Source organism: Thalassophryne amazonica, chromosome 11 (assembly GCF_902500255.1).
Source record: "Thalassophryne amazonica chromosome 11, fThaAma1.1, whole genome shotgun sequence".
NCBI lineage: Eukaryota > Metazoa > Chordata > Actinopteri > Batrachoidiformes > Batrachoididae > Thalassophryne > Thalassophryne amazonica.
The window spans coordinates 34,786,322-34,806,397 of NC_047113.1; the positions used below are offsets into that span (position 1 = coordinate 34,786,322).

Below are 20,076 nucleotides of genomic sequence, written 5' to 3' on the forward strand. Positions count from 1 at the left end.
AGTTTCAAGTTTTCTGCTCTTGATCTTTTATAAAATTTGTCTTTACATAGCGTAAGAAGGAAAAACTGGATAGTTAGCCAGTAATCGGTGCATAAATTCCTATGAAGTTGTGAGTTTATATCTTCTTGTGCCTCGTGAGCTCATTTAGTAATTTCATGCTTCACTGCTGCTTCTCAGTTGGTTCCATTTGTTCAGTGCACAATGTCAGCGCTTGGTTTGGAAATGAGATCCATCAGGTTGATCAGTTTTCTCAAGGAATCAGCTGCATTTACATACACATTCTTTTCTCAGTGAAAACATGTGACCGTGAAATATGTCTGAAAATCTCATTTGTGCAATTTGAACACAACAAAGCAAAATAGTAACTATTTTATTGTACATACACATTGCTACACGCTTCTTGGTTTCCACAGAATTTAGATAATGTTAGAAAGCACACAAATTAACCAGACAACATCCAAAGGATAATTAGAATAAATACACATTTTTTGATTACTGAACATTGATTGATTGCCTAATTGTCAGGGTGCAGTTAAAATAATCACTTGAATTGTCTAAAATGTCAAAACATTCATTAAAAAAGACAGATTACGAAAAGGAAAAAAACCCAGATTTTTTCTGTAATGGAAGCAGAATTTATTTGTTTGGGATATGACATTTAACAAAAATGTTCTTTTTTTTTTTTTTGGTCATTTCTCCAAGAAGCATTTCATAGTTTGACTTTGACCAGCTGAGGATGATGGTGGCGCTGTTTCTCAGCTTCACTGTGTTAGAGATGTTGGTTTATTTCTTCCTATGTGCAATGTTGTTACAAATCCAGTTCATGCCATCCTGAAAAATAAACATTAAAGTGCATCAGTGTCACAGCAGTGCAGCAGGTAACTGAAATAATCTTTCCAGTGGCAATACTACACCATATTTGTTTTAAAAAGAGTCTTGTGAAAAATCCCACAGCCAAATCAAATTTTGAAAAATGGCCACCATTCTGGCATATTGATTTTTCAGAGGACCTATTGTACCCCAAACCAGCTGATATTTACAGGGGGGTAAAAAAGTATTTAGTCAGCTCCTGATTGTGCAAGTTCTCCTACTTAGAAAGTAATTACTTCTGTAATTTTCATCATAAGTACTCTTCAACTCCAGGAAATCACATTGTAGGATTTTTAAATAATTTATTTGTAAATTATGGTGGAAAATATTTGGTCACCCACAAACAAGCAAGATTTATGGCTCTCACAGACCTGTAACTTCTTTAAGAAGCTCTTCTGTCCTCCACCTGTTACCTATATTAATGGCATCTATTGAAACTCGTTATCTGTATAAAAGACACCTGTCCACAGCCTCAAACAGTCAGACTCCAAACTCAACCATGGTCAAGACCAAAGAGCTATCGAAGGACACCAGGAAGAACACTGCACCGGACTGGGAAGAGTGAATCTACAATAGTCAAGCAGGTTGGTGTGAATAAATCAACTGTGAGAGCAATTGTAAGAAAATGGAAGACATACAAGACCATTGATAATCTCCCTCGATCTGGGGCTCCACGCAAGATGTCATCCTGTGGGGTCAAAATGATCATGAAAACGGTGAGCAAAAATCTCAGGACTACATGAAGGGATCTAATGAATGACCTGCAGAGAGCTGGGATCAAAGTAACAAAGGCTACACACTATGCAGAGAGGGACTCAAATCCTGCAGTGCCAGGCGTGTCCCCCTGCTTAAGCCAGTACATATCCAGGCTCATCTGAAGTTTGCCAGAGAGCATATGGATGATCCAGAAGAGGATTGGGAGAATATCATGTGGTCAGATGAAACCAAAATAGAACATTTTGGTAAAAACTCAACTCGTTGTGTTTGGAGGAAGAAGAATGCTGAGTTGCATTCCAAGAACATCATACCTACTGTAAGCATGGGGGTGGAAACATCATGCTTTGGGGCTGTTTTTTTTTTTTCTGTAAAGGGGACAGGACGACTGATCTGTGTTAAGAGAAGAATGAATGGGGCCATGTATTGTGAGATTTTAAGACAAAATGTCCTTCCATCAGTGAGAGCATTGAAGATGCAACGTGGCTGGGTCTTCCAGCATGACAATGATCCCAAACACACCGCTCGGGCAACGAAGGAGTGGCTCCATTAAAAAGCATTTCAAGGTCCTGGAGTGGCAAAGCCAGTCTCCAGACCTCAACCCCATAGAAAATTTGTTGAGGTGAGTTGACAGTCTGTGTTGCCCAGTGACAGCCCCAAAACATCACTGCTCGAGAGGAGATCTGCATGGAGGAATGGACCAAAATACCAGCTACAGTGTGTGCAAACCTGGTGAAGACTTACAGGAAACGTTTGACCTCTGTCATTGCCAACAAAGATTATGTTATAAAGTATTGAGTTGAACTTTTGTTATTGACCAAATACTTATTTTCCACCACAATTTACAAATTATTTAAAAATCCTACAATGTGATTTCCTGGGTTTTTTTTTCCTCCCACAGTTGAAGTGTACCTATGTTGAAAATTACAGACCTCATCTTTCTAAGTAGGAGAATTTGCACAATCAGGGACTGACTAAATACTTTTTTTTTTTTTACCCCAGTGTGTGTGTGTATATTCCTTTGGCAAGCAGTGTGTTTTACGCTGATCTGACATTAAATGCTAATGAGAACCTGTTTTGAGCCATGGTTCAATAAAAATAATATGCGAAGTAAATGTAAAAAAAACCCCCGAGAAATAATGAATGAGTGGGGGCACTATGAAGCTGTCTCTCTCTCTCTATTTTTTTCTGAAACCTTGCTGCTTGAGTTGTTGAATGGCTTCTGGAGTTCCAAATGTGGATTCCACTGTATGATGCTAGGATCATCAATATCAGGCTTGTCTGTGTGTATGGCTGCCTTTATCAAAATTTAAGAATTCCATATATATTTTCAAAAAGTAATGTCTAAGGACTATTTGGACCTCCACCAAGGAAGTATTATTTTCATCATTTGTCTTTTTTTTTTCCTGCTGGCAGGATTAAAAGTATTGAAAAGATTCAAATTAAGTTTGGTGAGCAATGTTCTGGAAAACACATGATTCGATTTTAGAGGTGATCCTTAATATAGTCTGGAACTAAGATGCACAAGATGTTGAAGAAATCTGGTGAGTCAGATGGATAATCTCCCAGAAAATAAGATTTTATTTTGAATTTAATTCAGATTGGATGCAGAATCCGAGGCTTCAGTCATTCTCAGTGTCTTGTACAATAACACTACCTCTAACCTTAGTGACATGAAATTTGGCGTTCCATTGGAGTCCGTCTTAGGCTCCCTGCTTTTCTCCCTTCATATACAACCCCTGGCAATAATTATGGAATCACTGGCCTCGGAGGATGTTCATTCAGTTGTTTAATTTTGTAGAAAAAAAGCAGATCACAGACATGACACAAAACTAAAGTCATTTCAAAAGGCAACTTTCTGGCTTTAAGAAATCAGGAAAAAAAATTGTGGCAGTCAGTAACGGTGACTTTTTTAGACCAAGCAGATGGAAAAAAATATGGACTCACTCAATTCTGAGGAATAAATTATGGAATCACCCTGTAAATTTTTATCCCCAAAACTAACACCTGCATCAAATCAGATCTGCTCGTTAGTCTGCATCTAAAAAGGAGTGATCACACCTTGGAGAGCTGTTGCACCAAGTGGACTGACATGAATCATGGCTCCAACACGAGAGATGTCAATTGAAACTAAGGAGAGGATTATCAAACTCTTAAAAGAGGGTAAATCATCACACAATGTTGCAAACGATGTTGGTTGTTCACAGTCAGCTGTGTCTAAACTCTGGACCAAATACAAACATGGGAAGGCTGTTAAAGGCAAACATACTGGTAGACCAAGGAAGACGTCAAAGCGTCAAGACAGAAAACTTAAAGCAATATGTCTCAAAAATCGAAAATGAACAAAACAAATGAGGAACGAATGGGAGGAAACTGGAGTCAACGCCTGTGACCGAACTGTAAGAAACCACCTAAAGGAAATGGGATTTACATACAGAAAAGCTAAATGAAAGCCATCATTAACACCTAAACAGAAAAAAACAAGGTTACAATGGGCTAAGGAAAAGCAATCGTGGATGACTGGATGAAAGTCATATTCAGTGATGAATCTTGAATCTGCATTGGGCAAGGTGCTGATGCTGGAACTTTTGTTTGGTGCCGTTCCAATGAGATTTATAAAGATGACTGCCTGAAGAGAACATGTAAATTTCCACAGTCATTGATGATATGGGGCTGCATGTCAGGTAAAGGCACTGGGGAGATGGCTGTCATTACATCATCAATAAATGCACAAGTTTACGTTGATATTTTGGACACTTTTTTTTATCCCATCAACTGAAAGGATGTTTGGGGATGATATTATTTTTCAAGATGATAATGCATCTTGCCATAGAGCAAAAACTGTGAAAACAATCATTCATTCATCTTCTACCGCTCTGTCCAATTAAGGGTCGCGGGGGGGCTGGAGCCTATCCCAGCAGTCATAGGGCATGAGGCGGGGTACACCCAGGACAGGACGCCAGTCTGTCGCAGACTATGAAAACATTCCTTGCAAAAAGACACATAGGGTCAATGTCATGGCCTGCAAATAGTCCGGATCTTAATCCAATTGAAAATCTTTGGAAGTTGAAGAAAATGGTGCATGACAAGGCTCCAACCTGCAAAGCTGATCTGGCAACAGCAATCAGAGAAAGTTGGAGCCAGATCGATGAAGAGTACTGTTTGTCACTCATTAAGTCCATGCCTCAGAGACTGCAAGCTGTTGTAAAAGCCAGAGGTGGTGCAACAAAATACTAGTGATGTGTTGGTGCGTTCTTTTGTTTTTCATGATTCCATAATTTTTTTTTTCTCAGAATTGAGTGATTCTTTTTTTTTTTTTTTCACCCTCTGCTTGGTCTAAAAAAGTAACCGTTACTGACTGCCACAATTTTTTTTTTTTTTTTCCTGATTTCTTATAGTGTTTCTTAAAACCAGAAAGTTGCCATTTGAAATGACTTTAGTTTTGTCATGTCTGGGTGATTCTTAGACTACGGGCACTTATTATGTCCTTTGATCATATTGAATGAAAAACAAAAAAAAGGGGAAATTTCACACTTTTATAGTTATCTTTACAATGAAAGTGTGTTAAGAAATTTGTTCTAGTAGTCTATGATGACTTTTTCACCTTTTTTCAGCATCATTATATGCAAATATTGCTGTTTTGTGCTTGTCCCACACCCAGACTTTTGATCTTCAATGATAAAAATGAATGGTAAAGAAACGTTTTTTTTTCTAATGTTTTAAAATATCAGTAAAATAATCAAAACATAATTGGGGTATTCAATGTCATACAACTGTGATTTTTTTTTTAAACAAAATGTAGTTGTCCCACATTATTGCTGTAATTTCCACCACAACACTGTAATGTCCCTTTAAACAGTTTGCATGAAAGATTGTTTGGGTAGTTTCTATGGAGATAAACAGTGACATCAGAGCACATGTATATAGCGCCAAATCACAACAAACAGTTGCCCCAAGGCGCTTTATATTGTAAGGCAATGGTGTGGTGGAAATTACATTTACAAGGCCAATAGTGCCCGTAGTTAAATAATCACCTGTCTGTGATCTGCTTTTTTTCTACAAAATTAAAGAACTGAATGAACATCCTCCGAGGTCGGTGATTCCATAATTTTTGCCAGGGGTTGTAGCACACATTGTGGCATTTTCACTGGTATACTGATGATACTCAGTTATACATGCCGATAACTGCTGGTAATTTCATCCATGTAAAATCCTTAGAAGACTGCCTTGCATCAGTGAGAAGCTGGATGTCTAGAAACTTCCTACTTTTAAACTCTAAGACTGGAATGGTGGTTCTTGGTCCAGTGAAACTTCTACATGAATTTGACCAGTTAATGCTTAGCCTAGGCTTGTGTCATACATCTCACTGACAAAGTGAGGAACCTTGGGGTAATTTTTGATCCTACATTGTCCTTTGATCTCCACATTGGAGATCAAATTATTATGAAGAGTGCTTTCTTCCACCTGTGAAATATAGTGATTTGTCCCATCCTGTCTGACTGATGCTGAAACTCTGATTCATGCGCTTGTTTCTTCTAGATTGGACTAGGCTCTCCAACTGGTTCAAAATGCTGCTGCTGCCAGTCTTCTGACACGAAGCAGAAAGTTTGACCACATTACCCCCTTTTTGGCATCTCTTCACTGGCTACTGTCCCAGTGAGATCAGATTTGAAGGTTCTGCTCCAAGAAGGCTGTGCCACAGTAAGACAAAACCTAAAACCAATCTGAGGAGAAATGAGTAAATTAAAGATGAAGCTGACCTGAACTCCTTCCCCGGACACAGCTGAGCAGGCCTGAATTTGCCATTCACGGTCCCGGTATGTATGCAGGTTGAGTCCCTCTGCAATCTCACTGGCTGGTGATGCTGTGGCCAGATCCTGCTTATTGGCAAAGATAAGCACCGGTACACCCTTTAGATTCTCCTCATCAATCAGCTCGGACAACTCCTGCACAACCAGACACACTCTTATTACTTTTCAGGAATTTCCCTTTTCACGGTTTATCCTGTCATTGCTGTGAGCACACATCACTAAACTCACCAGGCCTGTCTCTTCAAACCTCTTCTTGTCCGCACTGTCGATAACGTAGATCTGAAAGACAATCATGAGTTATTGTTTTAACTATAGTGCAGCGGTATAGTGAAACAATTGTGCATTCTGTGATGAACGCATCAAATTTGGCACACATTCTAAATGAACTGCTGTTTCTTTTCAGATATGGAGAGATCCTGGAGCTGACCTCTAATGACCCACAGGAGTCAATAAAGAATTAGAGGTCAAAATTTAAAAATGCACCAATCATGTTGAAAACTACACCACAATGTCTGATTATAACAATTCCAAAAAGGTATAGTTTGGACAATCTGTGACTGAATGTTCAAAGTCGGCTTTATTGTCAATTCTTCACATGTACTAGACATACAAGGAATCAAAATTTCATTTCTCACCTTCCCTCAGTGATGACAAGACATTTCGACAATAAGGACAGAAAAGAGCACAAGTATTTACAGTGTAGTGTCTGAGGTAATAGTAAAAGTGGAAAGTGCAGTAGTGCAAACCATTCAGTATTTGTAGCAGCAGCAGATTTTTGTTAAGACACTGCAAGTGGTGTGATGTGAAAGTGACTCAGTGCAGGACATTGGTCATGGACAACAGATTTTTTATGTATTCACTTCTTAAAGCCTGGGGGGAGAGTTCAATCTCACAGCCTGGTGTTGTGTGTGTGTGTGTGTGTGTGAGAGACCTTTCCGCAAGTCAACAACAATCTCCTTGGTCTTGCTGACATTCAGCAGGAGGTTGTTTCTGCACCATATGGTCAGAAGGTTGACCTCTTCCCTATAGTGATTCTCATTGCCCTTGGTGATGAGCCCCACCAGAGTTGTCATCTGCATACTTCACTATGTGGTTTGTGCTGTGGATTGTTGTGCAGTCATGTGTCAGTAATGTGAAGAGCAGTGGACTGAGCACGCAGCCTTGGGGAGCCCCGTGTTCAATACAATTCTGCTCGAGGTTTTGTTGCCAACACGGACTGCTTGTGGCCTCTGGGTGAGGAAGTCCAGCAGCCAGTTGCAAAGGGAAGTGCTGAGCCCCAGCTTGTCCAGTTTGCAGATGAACTGTTGAAGTATTATGGTGTTGAACGCTGAACTGAAGTCTATGAATAGCATTCTCACATGAGTCCTTCTTGTCCAGATGGGTGAGGGCTGGGTGCAGGGCTGAGCAGATTGCGTCCTCTGTAGACCGCTCGGCTCTGGGTGGGGTCTAGGGTGGGGGGGTGGATTTGATGTGACATGACTATCCGTTCAAAGCACTTCATGATGATGGGTGTCATTGCCGCCGGACAGTAGTCACTGAAGTAGGATGGAGCTGTTTTTTTTTTTTTTTTTTTTTTTTTGGCACAGGTATGATGGTGGCAGCTTTGAAGCATGATGGAATGACAGCTTGCTTCAGGGAAGTGTTAAAGGTGTCTGTGAAGACATCCTTAAGTAAGCTTTATTTATATAGCACTTTTCACAGACCAAGGTCACAAAGTGCTTCACATGACATAAATAGACAATAAAAACAACACATACAAATATAGAACAATAAAATAAATTGACACTAAAATGCCAGTTTAAAAAAATGTGTCTTTAGTTGCTGTCTAAAAACATCCACAGAATCTAGTGAGCGAAGAGAACAGGGAAGCTCATTCCAGAGGCGAGGTGCCACAACTTTAAAAGATCTGTCCCCTCGAGTTTTAAAACAAGTTCGGGGAACCATCAGCAGGTTCTGATCGGAAGACCTCAAACTCCTGCTGGAAACATAAGGCTGGATCAGGTCCTTAATGTATTCCGGTGCCTGCCCATGTAGAGCTCTAAAGGTCAGCATGGGGATTTTGTAATTTATCCAGTAAAAAACAGGGAGCCAATGTAAAGACTTGAGGACAGGAGTAATATGCATTCTCCTGTGGGCGCGGGTAAGAAGTCGTGCAGTAGAATTTTGCACTACCTACAGGCGGGCCAGCTCTTTCTTATTGAGGCATGTAAAGAGACTGTTACAATAATTAAGTCGCGAATAAACAAATGCATGCACAATCATCTCTAGCTCATTAAAAGCCACCATTTTGCGTAATTTGGAAATGTTCTGAATTTGGAAAAAACAGTTCTTAACGAGCTGCCTAGTGTGATGTTCCAAAGACATGACACCCAGGTTACGCAGGCTACCTTTAACAGAGCTGCTCAGATTACCAAGGTGATTCTTAACGACAGACATAGCACTGTCTGGAGCTACAATCAATGTCTCAGTCTTATTAGAATTCAACTGCAGGCTGTTTTCAGTAAGCCATTCTGTAATTTTAGTGAGACAACTGAGAACAAATTTTCTGTGCTTCAGTTTACTTAAAAGAACAGTACAGCTGCAAGTCATCGGCATACAAATGGTAGGACACATCGCAGAACTGCTGGATCAGCTTACCAAGAGGAAGGATATACAGCAGGAACAAAATCGGACCCAGGACTGAGCCCTGCGGGACACCCCACAAAAGATCAGCAGATTCAGACATCACATTGTTCACAGAAACACTAAAAGTTCTACCAACCAAGTAAGAGCTAAACGACTCTAATACAGGACCCGACATGCCAACCGTATCCCGCAATCTATTAATCAAAATGCCATGGTCAACGGTATCGAATGCAGATGACAGATCCAATAAAACCAGCACAGAACATTTACCACTATCAGTGGCCATCATAATGTCACTAGCCACCTTCAACAGGGTAGTTTCAGTGGAATGAAACTCATGGTACCCGGACTGAAATGTGTCATAGATGTTGTTAGTCTACAAAAATGATTTCAGTTGGATACAGACCACCTTTTCCAAGACTTTAGCCAAAAAGGGGGTCTTTGATATTGGCCTAAAGTTCTTCAGTTCCATAGAGTCCAATCCTGCTTTCTTTAGCTGTGGTTCCACAACAGCATGTTTAAAAGAACAAGGAAACACACCAGTCGACAAAGACATATTGAACATTTTAACAATACAAGGCCCAATAGAGTCAAACATTCATAAATAATTTAAAAGGAAGTACATCCAAAATACCAGAGGTTGGTTTCATTATGTTGATGACAGAATGTCCTCAATTGTAACAGGGTTAAAGGAGGTCCAGCATTGAGGGGGAGGTCCCAAATACCGGGAACCACAACAAGAGGGCAATGACAGCGGCAAACTATCTTTTATAACTCTGACTTTGTCAATGAAGAAATTAAGGAACTCATCACTGTTGTGTGGGCTGCCAGAAGAGGTACTGCTGGCCCACCACCAGAGGGCGCCCTGCCTGAAGGCAGGCTTCAGGCACCAGAGGGCGCAGTCGCCCTCCAGGAGCCGGAGCTGACAGCTGTCATCAATCATCCATCATCACCATCTTCCATAAAAACCTGGCAGTGACATCACATCCCTGCCGAGAAATCTGCTTACCCTACAGGTAACCTTCTCAGCCTTTCTCTGTGCCGTATGCACATTGAATGCTAACCAGTCGTAACCTACCGTAACTAACAGCTTGGAGCTAGTGTGTTGGAAATTTGGAGGAGTCAGCGATTCCGCTCCTAAATTTCTTCGTGTTCAGTAGGCACTGCACGAACTGGTTTTCATGCTACCTGAGAGTGAAGGACTTGTCACTCCAGAAAGAACTGTGAGTTGCTGATTGTTGCTGGGTGTTTCACACACCCACATAATCTGTTTGTGCTTCCTACCAGCAGTACCCGATCCGACAGCTGGAGGCAGTGGCCACCTGGGGACTCAGGACTTGGCGGCTCCGGTGTGTTGCAGGTCTCCGCTGGCAGTGGAAATCGTGTGGGGGGCCGACTCTTCTCTGGACAGGCGTCTCCTATCCTTGAGCCTGCCCACACGTCACCTATTGTTTAATTGACTGTTTCCTAAAGTGGTATCTGTATTTTGTTGTGCACATTTTCACAACATTAAATTATCTTTTGGCATTTTCATTGTTCATTCATTCACGCCCCCTGTTGTGGGTCTGTGTCACTACACCTTCCCAACAGGATTTCTCTGCCAATCGTCATGGACCCCGAGGGGCATCAACCATCGAGTGAACCACCAATGGAAAAGCAAGGTGCACAGGCGCCAGCAGGAGGCGTATTAGGTGAGCTGCAGCAAATCCTAACTGCCTTCACTGCTCGGTTAGATTTGGTAACCGAGCAGAACGTTATACTCAATCGGAGGATGGAGGCTCTCTCCGCCCAGGTGGAGGCGCAGGGCGCTGCTGCAGCACCTCCTCCTGCTGACCGAGTGCTGAATACAGACATTCCAGTGGTCGTTCAACGAACCCCCCCGTCCCCTGAAGCATACATAAGCCATACGGAGGTTGTGTTGAGACGTGCGCTGACTTCCTGATGCAGTGTTCACTCGTCTTTACGCAGCGTCCCGTCATGTACGTGTCAGACGCCAGCTGGGTGACTTATGTGATAAATTTGCTTCGAGGAGAGGCACGCGCCTGGGCTACAGCGCTCTGGGAGCAGAATTCACAGCTCCTAACGACATATACTGTGTTTGTGAGGGAGTTCAAACAGGTTTTTGATCGCCCCAATAGAGGCGAGACCGCTTCGAACATGCTGCTGTCAATGAGACAGGGGCGTCGGAGTGCAGCCGAGTATGCAGTCGACTTCCGCATTGCGGCAGCGAGGTCCGGCTGGAATACTGTTGCACTCCGCGCCGCCTTCATAAACGGACTGTCTTCGGTCCTGAAGGAGCATCTGCTGGCTAAGGACGAGCCGCGGGATTTTGACGGGCTTATCGACCTGGTCATACGGTTAGACAACCGATTAGAAGAACATCGCGGGGCGAAGGGCGTGGCCGGGCAGGAGCCGTCCCTCTTCCTTCCGGGTCTGAAAGGGTGCCGCCGTCCCCACGCTCCACAGCCAGAGAGCTCCGTGTGGCAACAGCTCCCCCTGCTGACGAAGCTATGGACACGAGCAGGGCCAAAGTAAAATCAAATAACAGACAACGGAGGCTGGCCCGCGGGGAGTGTTTCTTCTGTGGCTCAAGTGAGCACATACAAAAGAACTGCCCCAAGGAGTTAAACTACGATGCCCGCCCTTAGAGACTGGGTTAAGGGTGGGCCATAACACTCACGCAGGGAAACCCCGTAAACCCGCACACATCCCAGTCACGATCCTGAGTGGGGATCTAACCCTTCACACCCCAGCACTGGTGGACACAGGGTCAGAAGGGAATCTGCTGGACAGCAGATGGGCAAGGGAGGTTGGGCTCCCTCTAGTGGCCCTACCTTCACCATTGAAGGTACGGGTACTAGATGGCACCCTTCTCCCACTAATCACACACCAAACACAGCCCGTGACATTGGTTGTGTCTGGGAATCACAGGGAGGAGATTGTGTTCTACCTCCAGAGTGATTTTGGGTTTTCCATGGATGGTAAAACACAATCCCCGGATTGATTGGCTGTCTGGGGTTGTGGCTCAGTGGAGCGAAACCTGCCACCGGGAGTGTTTAGGATCCTCGGTTCCACCCGGCGTGACAGCTAAGGAGGAGGTTCCAGTCCCCCCCCAATCTGGCGGCGGTGCCGTCCGAGTACCACGACCTTGCTGACGTTTTCAGCAAGGATCTGGCACTCACACTGCCCCCGCACCGTCCGTACAATTGTGCCATTGATTTGATCCTGGGCGTTGAGTACCCGTCCAGCAGACTGTACAACCTCTCACGTCTGGAGCGTGAATCAATGGAGACCTACATCCGGGACTCTTTAGCTGCTGGGTTGATCCGGAACTCCACCTCCCCGATGGGTGCTGGTTTCTTTTTTGTGGGCAAAAAAGACGGTGGACTCCGTCCATGCATTGACTACAGAGGGCTGAACGAAATCACGGTTCGCAACCAATACCCGTTACCCCTGTTAGATTCAGTGTTCACGCCCTTGCATGGAGCCCAAATCTTCACCAAATTGGATTTTAGAAATGCATATCACCTGGTTCGGATCCGGAAGGGAAACGAGTGGAAGACGGCATTTAACACCCCGTTAGGTCACTGCCGTTCGGCCTCACCAATGCGCCTGCGATGTTCCAAGCTTTGGTTAATGATGTCTTGCGGGACTTCCTGCATCGGTTCGTCTTCGTATACCTAGACGATATTCTCATCTTCTCCCCGGATCCTGAGACTCATGTGCTCATGCAATCAGCCGATAAAAATAGCTTTCCCTGGCCTCCTCTAACATCTTATTTAAGGAGGATATTAGATCTCTTAAATGTAGCCTGTGGACCTCCAATTTTGTTGATTTCCATAAATGTTCAATCTGGCGACATAATCTCCTTTGATTCATCAATCAATCAATCAATCAATTTTTTTATATAGCGCCAAATCACAACAAACAGTTGCCCCAAGGCGCTTTATATTGTAAGGCAAGGCCATACAATATAATATTTACAATATAAATATTATTTTATTTAATAATTCATGATCGCATCATTGATCCAAGCACAGAATCGGCCATGGGAAACCTTATTACCTTTAAGTGGTGCTATTTGATCCAAAATAATAGCACAATGGCTGTTAAAACAGTGCATAAAGCCATCAATTTCAGTAAATTCACTAAAAAGTAAAGGGTCAAATTGCTCACAGAACTGCATAGCGACTGCGTCTGTGATAATCCTCCTCTCCACCCTAGTAAGTACTGATCTAGGCTCAGGTGGGGCCATCAGATCAAAGAAAACACAGCAATGGTCACTCAGAAAAACATCCTCCACACACACATTGGCAATATGCAAGCCCAATGCAAAAACTAAATCCAAAGTGTGACCTTTAGTGTGGGTGGGGCCTGACACGTACTGCTTAAAATTAAAAGCCTCAACCAGTGGCGGCTGGTGAAAAACAGTCTTGGTGGGGCTGCTGTGCCAATAGATTCCCTTGCCTTGTCCAGTACAGGCATTCAAGTGAACAGTTGGAAAATTACTACAATTCCACAATAATCATTTCATGTCCTTCTCAAAATCAGCAGTTTTACAGATAGTTAACCATTTACAGCTATATTAGGCCCCATTTCTACTTTCAAAAGGAACAGTATCAAATACAACACTCAAGTTCTTGAGCAAAGAACATTTCACCATTTGACACCAATTACACACATAGTACACCAAACTGTACTGCACTGCCATTATCTACAGACAAACAGATCCTGGGGTTCACAATGACACCGACTTTAACAAAATAGAAAATATCACCAAATTTACACTCTTTCAAAATATGGAAAAATTCTTATGTACAAACTACAATGTTCACACCACCTTCAGAGGGAGAGAGAGAGAGACAGAGTGTGTGTGTGTGTGAGAGAAAATGAAGGTAATATTTTGCATGAACATTACTGAGTGGAATGGAGGCAAACTAAAGAAGCTTGAAAAACTTAAATTAAATAACGACTAATAACACCAAAACCTTTAAATTAAATTGGTTAAAATTAATTAACAGTGTAGAGGACAAAGCAAATTAAGTTTACAAAACCACTTCATTAAATGCGTTGCTAAACTTGGGTTTGTCTTACTATAAGTGTCTTGTGTGAACTCAGTGACTGAGTTAGAATTTCTTTAAAAAAACATGTAAATTGCTATTTTAGGGTTTTGTTTTGTTTTTAAACTGAACAAATAATTTGTTTTAGAGTGTGGAATACTCCAAAGAATATTTCACTTCTGTGAACTGATCCTCATAACGTGTAAAGTGAAATCAAAATACCAGCATGGCTGCAGCTTTGAACACTGTTACAAACAGCCCCGGCCTCCCCTATTACCATTATAACTGGTCTGCTGTCCCAATAAAGATCACAGCTTTGACCCCCTAAAACAAACAAAAAACATCACAAAATTTTCATCCTCTTTTCCACACCAGGAGCAACATTCGGGAATAAATCCGAGCAGCTCGTCAGCTCACCTGAACTGAAGTGGATCCAGAGGAGTCAGAGGTGGATGCGCTCCTTTCCACCCCGCAGTAAAGAGCGCAGATCAGCAGCCTCCGTGACGTGTGCGCGCTGACAGTGTGAATGAAGCCTGACACGGTTTATAACGAGTCAGACAAACGTCTCTCCTCCAAACGGGATGTGCAACTGTCATTAAACCACGAGAACGATCTGATGTGCGCACCTCCATGTGCCTCCAAAAGGATCCCCGCCAAACTTTGGTGTCATTGATTTGATTAGTTTTGTCTCGTTTTAAACCTCCGAAGAGTTCTTCAACTTACTCCAGCAAAACACACGGAGACAAAATAAAAATCAATAAATAGAACCCAAAAGTCGTCGTCACCATCATCTCTTCCTGACTGACTGACAGCTGCAGCATCACGTGTATCGCTGACTGTAGCAATCTAAAGTTCCTGCATTTTTGTAGCAAGGGCTAAAATTCCGGCGCCCCAAAGCCATTCATTTTGGCAATGTTGATTTGCCAAATATTAATTTTCCCTAGCAACGACATACAATTGGTTATTTCACTGCACTTCAAGGGCGCTTTGAATGATCGCTCAAGACGTGGAATGATAAGTTCTCTGCTCCTGTCGGTGGAAATGCACTGTTGAATGAGAGTCAGTTGGAGGAAGTGTTGTTTTAATCATTCATATTACATGTAGGCACATACTATTAAGTAAAACTGACACTGATAATACTTTTTAAATATATATATTATGACTTTTCCCCTCCACATCTAGGAGGGCAGCGCCCGAGCGCCCCCTATGGGCCAGCCGCCACTGGCCTCAACCATTGATATAAGTTCCCTAGCTGGGCTGGAAGTGTCATCGTCAATGTGTAAATTAAAATCACCAATAATCAAAACCTTTTCCAGACAAATTATAGATGTTAAAAAATCTGTAAAATCCTTAAAAGTCCCAGCATGACCTGGAGGGCGATAAATCAATGCAATAAAATTTATTCGAGGAACTACCCATTCGATGGACTACCCAGCAGTGGGGAATAAGTTTCATTACACTAGAAGTCTTTCAGAAAGCGCTGTAACTAGGTTTAAGGTTATGATTCCTTCTTTATGTTCTCTAATGCCATATACCAACACAGTGCAGAGTAGCTACCTAAACTCTGTAAGGGAGATAGAGTATCTCGTCAATAGTTTTACATCCTCATTGAAGACAACTTTGGATGCTGTAGCTCCTCTGAAAAAGAGAGCTTTAAATCAGAAGTGTCTGACTCCGTGGTATAACTCACAAACTCGTAGCTTAAAGCAGATAACCCGTAAGTTGGAGAGGAAATGGCGTCTCACTAATTTAGAAGATCTTCACTTAGCCTGGAAAAAGAGTCTGTTGCTCTATAAAAAAGCCCTCCGTAAAGCTAGGACATCTTTCTACTCATCACTAATTGAAGAAAATAAGAACAACCCCAGGTTTCTTTTCAGCACTGTAGCCAGGCTGACAAAGAGTCAGAGCTCTATTGAGCTGAGTATTCCATTAACTTTAACTAGTAATGACTTCATGACTTTCTTTGCTAACAAAATTTTAACTATTAGAGAAAAAATTACTCATAACCATCCCAAAGACGTATCGTTATCTTTGGCTGCTTTCAGTGATGCCGGTATTTGGTTAGACTCTTTCTCTCCGATTGTTCTGTCTGAGTTATTCTCATTAGTTACTTCATCCAAACCATCAACATGTTTATTAGACCCCATTCCTACCAGGCTGCTCAAGGAAGCCCTACCATTATTTAATGCTTCGATCTTAAATATGATCAATCTATCTTTGTTAGTTGGCTATGTACCACAGGCTTTTAAGGTGGCAGTAATTAAACCATTACTTAAAAAGCCATCACTTGACCCAGCTATCTTAGCTAATTATAGGCCAATCTCCAACCTTCCTTTTCTCTCAAAAATTCTTGAAAGGGTAGTTGTAAAACAGCTAACTGATCATCTGCAGAGGAATGGTCTATTTGAAGAGTTTCAGTCAGGTTTTAGAATTCATCATAGTACAGAAACAGCATTAGTGAAGGTTACAAATGATCTTCTTATGGCCTCGGACAGTGGACTCATCTCTGTGCTTGTTCTGTTAGACCTCAGTGCTGCTTTTGATACTGTTGACCATAAAATTTTATTACAGAGATTAGAGCATGCCATAGGTATTAAAGGCACTGCGCTGCGGTGGTTTGAATTATATTTGTCTAATAGATTACAATTTGTTCATGTAAATGGGGAATCTTCTTCACAGACTAAAGTTAATTATGGAGTTCCACAAGGTTCTGTGCTAGGACCAATTTTATTTACTTTATACATGCTTCCCTTAGGCAGTATTATTAGACGGTATTGCTTAAATTTTCATTGTTACGCAGATGATACCCAGCTTTATCTATCCATGAAGCCAGAGGACACACACCAATTAGCTAAACTGCAGGATTGTCTTACAGACATAAAGACATGGATGACCTCTAATTTCCTGCTTTTAAACTCAGATAAAACTGAAGTTATTGTACTTGGCCCCACAAATCTTAGAAACATGGTGTCTAACCAGATCCTTACTCTGGATGGCATTACCCTGACCTCTAGTAATACTGTGAGAAATCTTGGAGTCATTTTTGATCAGGATATGTCATTCAAAGCGCATATTAAACAAATATGTAGGACTGCTTTTTTGCATTTACGCAATATCTCTAAAATCAGAAAGGTCTTGTCTCAGAGTGATGCTGAAAAACTAATTCATGCATTTATTTCCTCTAGGCTGGACTATTGTAATTCATTATTATCAGGTTGTCCTAAAAGTTCCCTAAAAAGCCTTCAGTTAATTCAAAATGCTGCAGCTAGAGTACTGACGGGGACTAGAAGGAGAGAGCATATCTCACCCATATTGGCCTCTCTTCATTGGCTTCCTGTTAATTCTAGAATAGAATTTAAAATTCTTCTTCTTACTTATAAGGTTTTGAATAATCAGGTCCCATCTTATCTTAGGGACCTCGTAGTACCATATCACCCCAATAGAGCACTTCGCTCTCAGACTGCAGGCTTACTTGTAGTTCCTAGGGTTTGTAAGAGTAGAATGGGAGGCAGAGCCTTCAGCTTTCAGGCTCCTCTCCTGTGGAACCAGCTCCCAATTCAGATCAGGGAGACAGACACCCTCTCTACTTTTAAGATTAGGCTTAAAACTTTCCTTTTTGCTAAAGCTTATAGTTAGGGCTGGATCAGGTGACCCTGAACCATCCCTTAGTTATGCTGCTATAGACGTAGACTGCTGGGGGGTTCCCATGATGCACTGTTTCTTTCTCTTTTTGCTCTGTATGCACCACTCTGCATTTAATCATTAGTGATCGATCTCTGCTCCCCTCCACAGCATGTCTTTTTCTTGGTTCTCTCCCTCAGCCCCAACCAGTCCCAGCAGAAGACTGCCCCTCCCTGAGCCTGGTTCTGCTGGAGGTTTCTTCCTGTTAAAAGGGAGTTTTTCCTTCCCACTGTAGCCAAGTGCTTGCTCACAGGGGGTCGTTTTGACCGTTGGGGTTTTACATAATTATTGTATGGCCTTGCCTTACAATATAAAGCGCCTTGGGGCAACTGTTTGTTGTGATTTGGCGCTATATAAAAAAATTGATTGATTGATTGATTGAACCAACTTCCATCATAAGCGCCTCAAAAGAGGGGGCGTGTTCTGCGCTCGTGAGTCTGCATGTGTACCTGTCCCGGTACACCGCAGCCAGTCCTCCACCACGGCGGCAGGCGCGGGGCTTCCCAACAGCCAAGCAACCCACAGGACAGAGCTCATTTAAATGAATGAACTCATTTTCCCTCTGCCATGTTTCTGTGAGGTAAAGAAAATCCAGGTTTTTCCTGACGAAAAGCTCATTAATAGAGAGTGCTTTATTTGATATGGAGCAGGCATTCAGTAGTCCGATCCGACTCAGAGTTAACGAATCCGTCGAGACGACCGGGCGCAGCGGGATTGCCTGCAGACATCTCCCACGATCATGTGACGCCCAACTGTACCAGCAGGACCGACGTTGCTCTGTGGATGTACACACAGAGAGCCGAGATGAACCCCGAAGTCCAGGCACATCCATCAGGAATCCAGGGACATACAGGCCGAACCTCGTTATGCAGATGGGTGGTGGGATGTGTAAACAGGGCAGCACAGCCAGCCATATCCTGCAGCTCCTCTGTGCAGTCCTTCAGCATGCGACAAGGGATGTTGTCCAGGACCTGTCGCTTTGCGGGTGTTGATGGCCACCAGTGTCTTCTTCACGCTGGTGACAGAGAGGCACAAGGTCTGGTTGTGGGGTCTTCTGTGGCTGTGTGGTGTCCAGTGCTTCAAAGCGTGCAATGAAGCAGTTCAGATTGTTGAGCAGAGAGGTGTTGCTCTCACAGCTCTGTGGTGCTGGCTTGTAGTCAGTGACGGCCTGAATGCCTCGTCATAGGTTCTGTGCGTCCTTGCTGTTATGGGGTAAAAACAGCAAAAATGGTGACAAAGGTCAGTTTCAGTTTGTACAGGGGTCAAAAGTTAAAGTTGCTCCAATTTTGGTAAAAAGTGATGCAAATTATTGGTTGACCTAATAGGATTAATAAATGGAATAGTTTTGACTGTGCTGAATGCTTGGTCTCCAAAGTAAAGGTCAGACAAGGTTGACGTCCATTGGATTCCATGACATATGTTACCCCATAACATAATAATTAAGCATGACAAATGGGGCAAATTATTCCTTTTTTTAAAATGCTATTAACCAATAATTTGCTTTTTTTTTTTTTTTTTTTTTTTTTTTTACCAAAATTGGAGCAACTTTAACTTTTGACCCCTCAACAAACTGAAAATGACCTTTGTCACCATTTCTGCTGTTTTTACCCCATAACTCCAGAAGATTTAGACACAGATAGTCCAAACTATACCTTCTGGGAATTGTTATGATCAGACAAATAATGTGGCATAGTTTTCAACATGACCAGAGCATTTTAAAATATTGACCCCTGTCAGTCATTAGAGGTCACCTCCAAGATATTTCCATATCTAAAAAAAAAACCCAAAACATTGGTTAATTTAGAATATGTGTGCCAAATTCTATGCTTTTATCACAAAATGCACAATTGTTAAGGAAATTTTAGCTAAGCTGCACCACTCGTACTGTTTAGTTTCTGTCAATCACAAACACATTGACCACACAATGATGCTGTAGCAGTGCTGGTCAAAGCAGGTTTAATTTGGACCATTTTGTTTGCACATACAGTACCAGTCAAAAGTTTAGACACATCTTAAAGGTGTGTCTGTGGTACTGTATGTTGCTGTACTCTTCAGCAGGAGTAACATTCAAACACTCTTCACATGTATAGAGGTTTGTCACTAATCTACATCATGATGAAACCAGCAGTCTTTGCCTGAATGTTTTATAAAATCTTTAACAGCATCATCTAAAGCTAGAATACGGTTCTTATAGCACAGTCACACAAGTTATTAATATCATGTACTAGTACCTGTAGGGATGAAGCCAGTAAGGGAAATGGAAGTGTGACATTTAACCCTAGTGACCTTAATCATCACCCAAATGGTTGACCTTT

General features: G+C 42.2%; 1 protein-coding gene across 1 annotated transcript in view; it reads right to left on the bottom strand.

The window, feature by feature from the left end:
- Nucleotides 1–356: 356 nt before the first annotated feature.
- The window catches only part of arl3l1 (ADP ribosylation factor like GTPase 3, like 1), a 28,614-nt gene continuing 8,894 nt past the window's right edge, over nt 357–20,076 (bottom strand). Inside the window, exons 4-6 of the mRNA XM_034182209.1 lie at nt 6,624–6,674; nt 6,345–6,530; nt 357–831 (exon numbers count right to left, since the gene is read on the bottom strand). Coding sequence (XP_034038100.1) covers nt 784–831; nt 6,345–6,530; nt 6,624–6,674 — 285 coding nt within the window. The 3' untranslated portion in view covers nt 357–783. The remainder of the gene's footprint in view (nt 832–6,344; nt 6,531–6,623; nt 6,675–20,076) is intronic.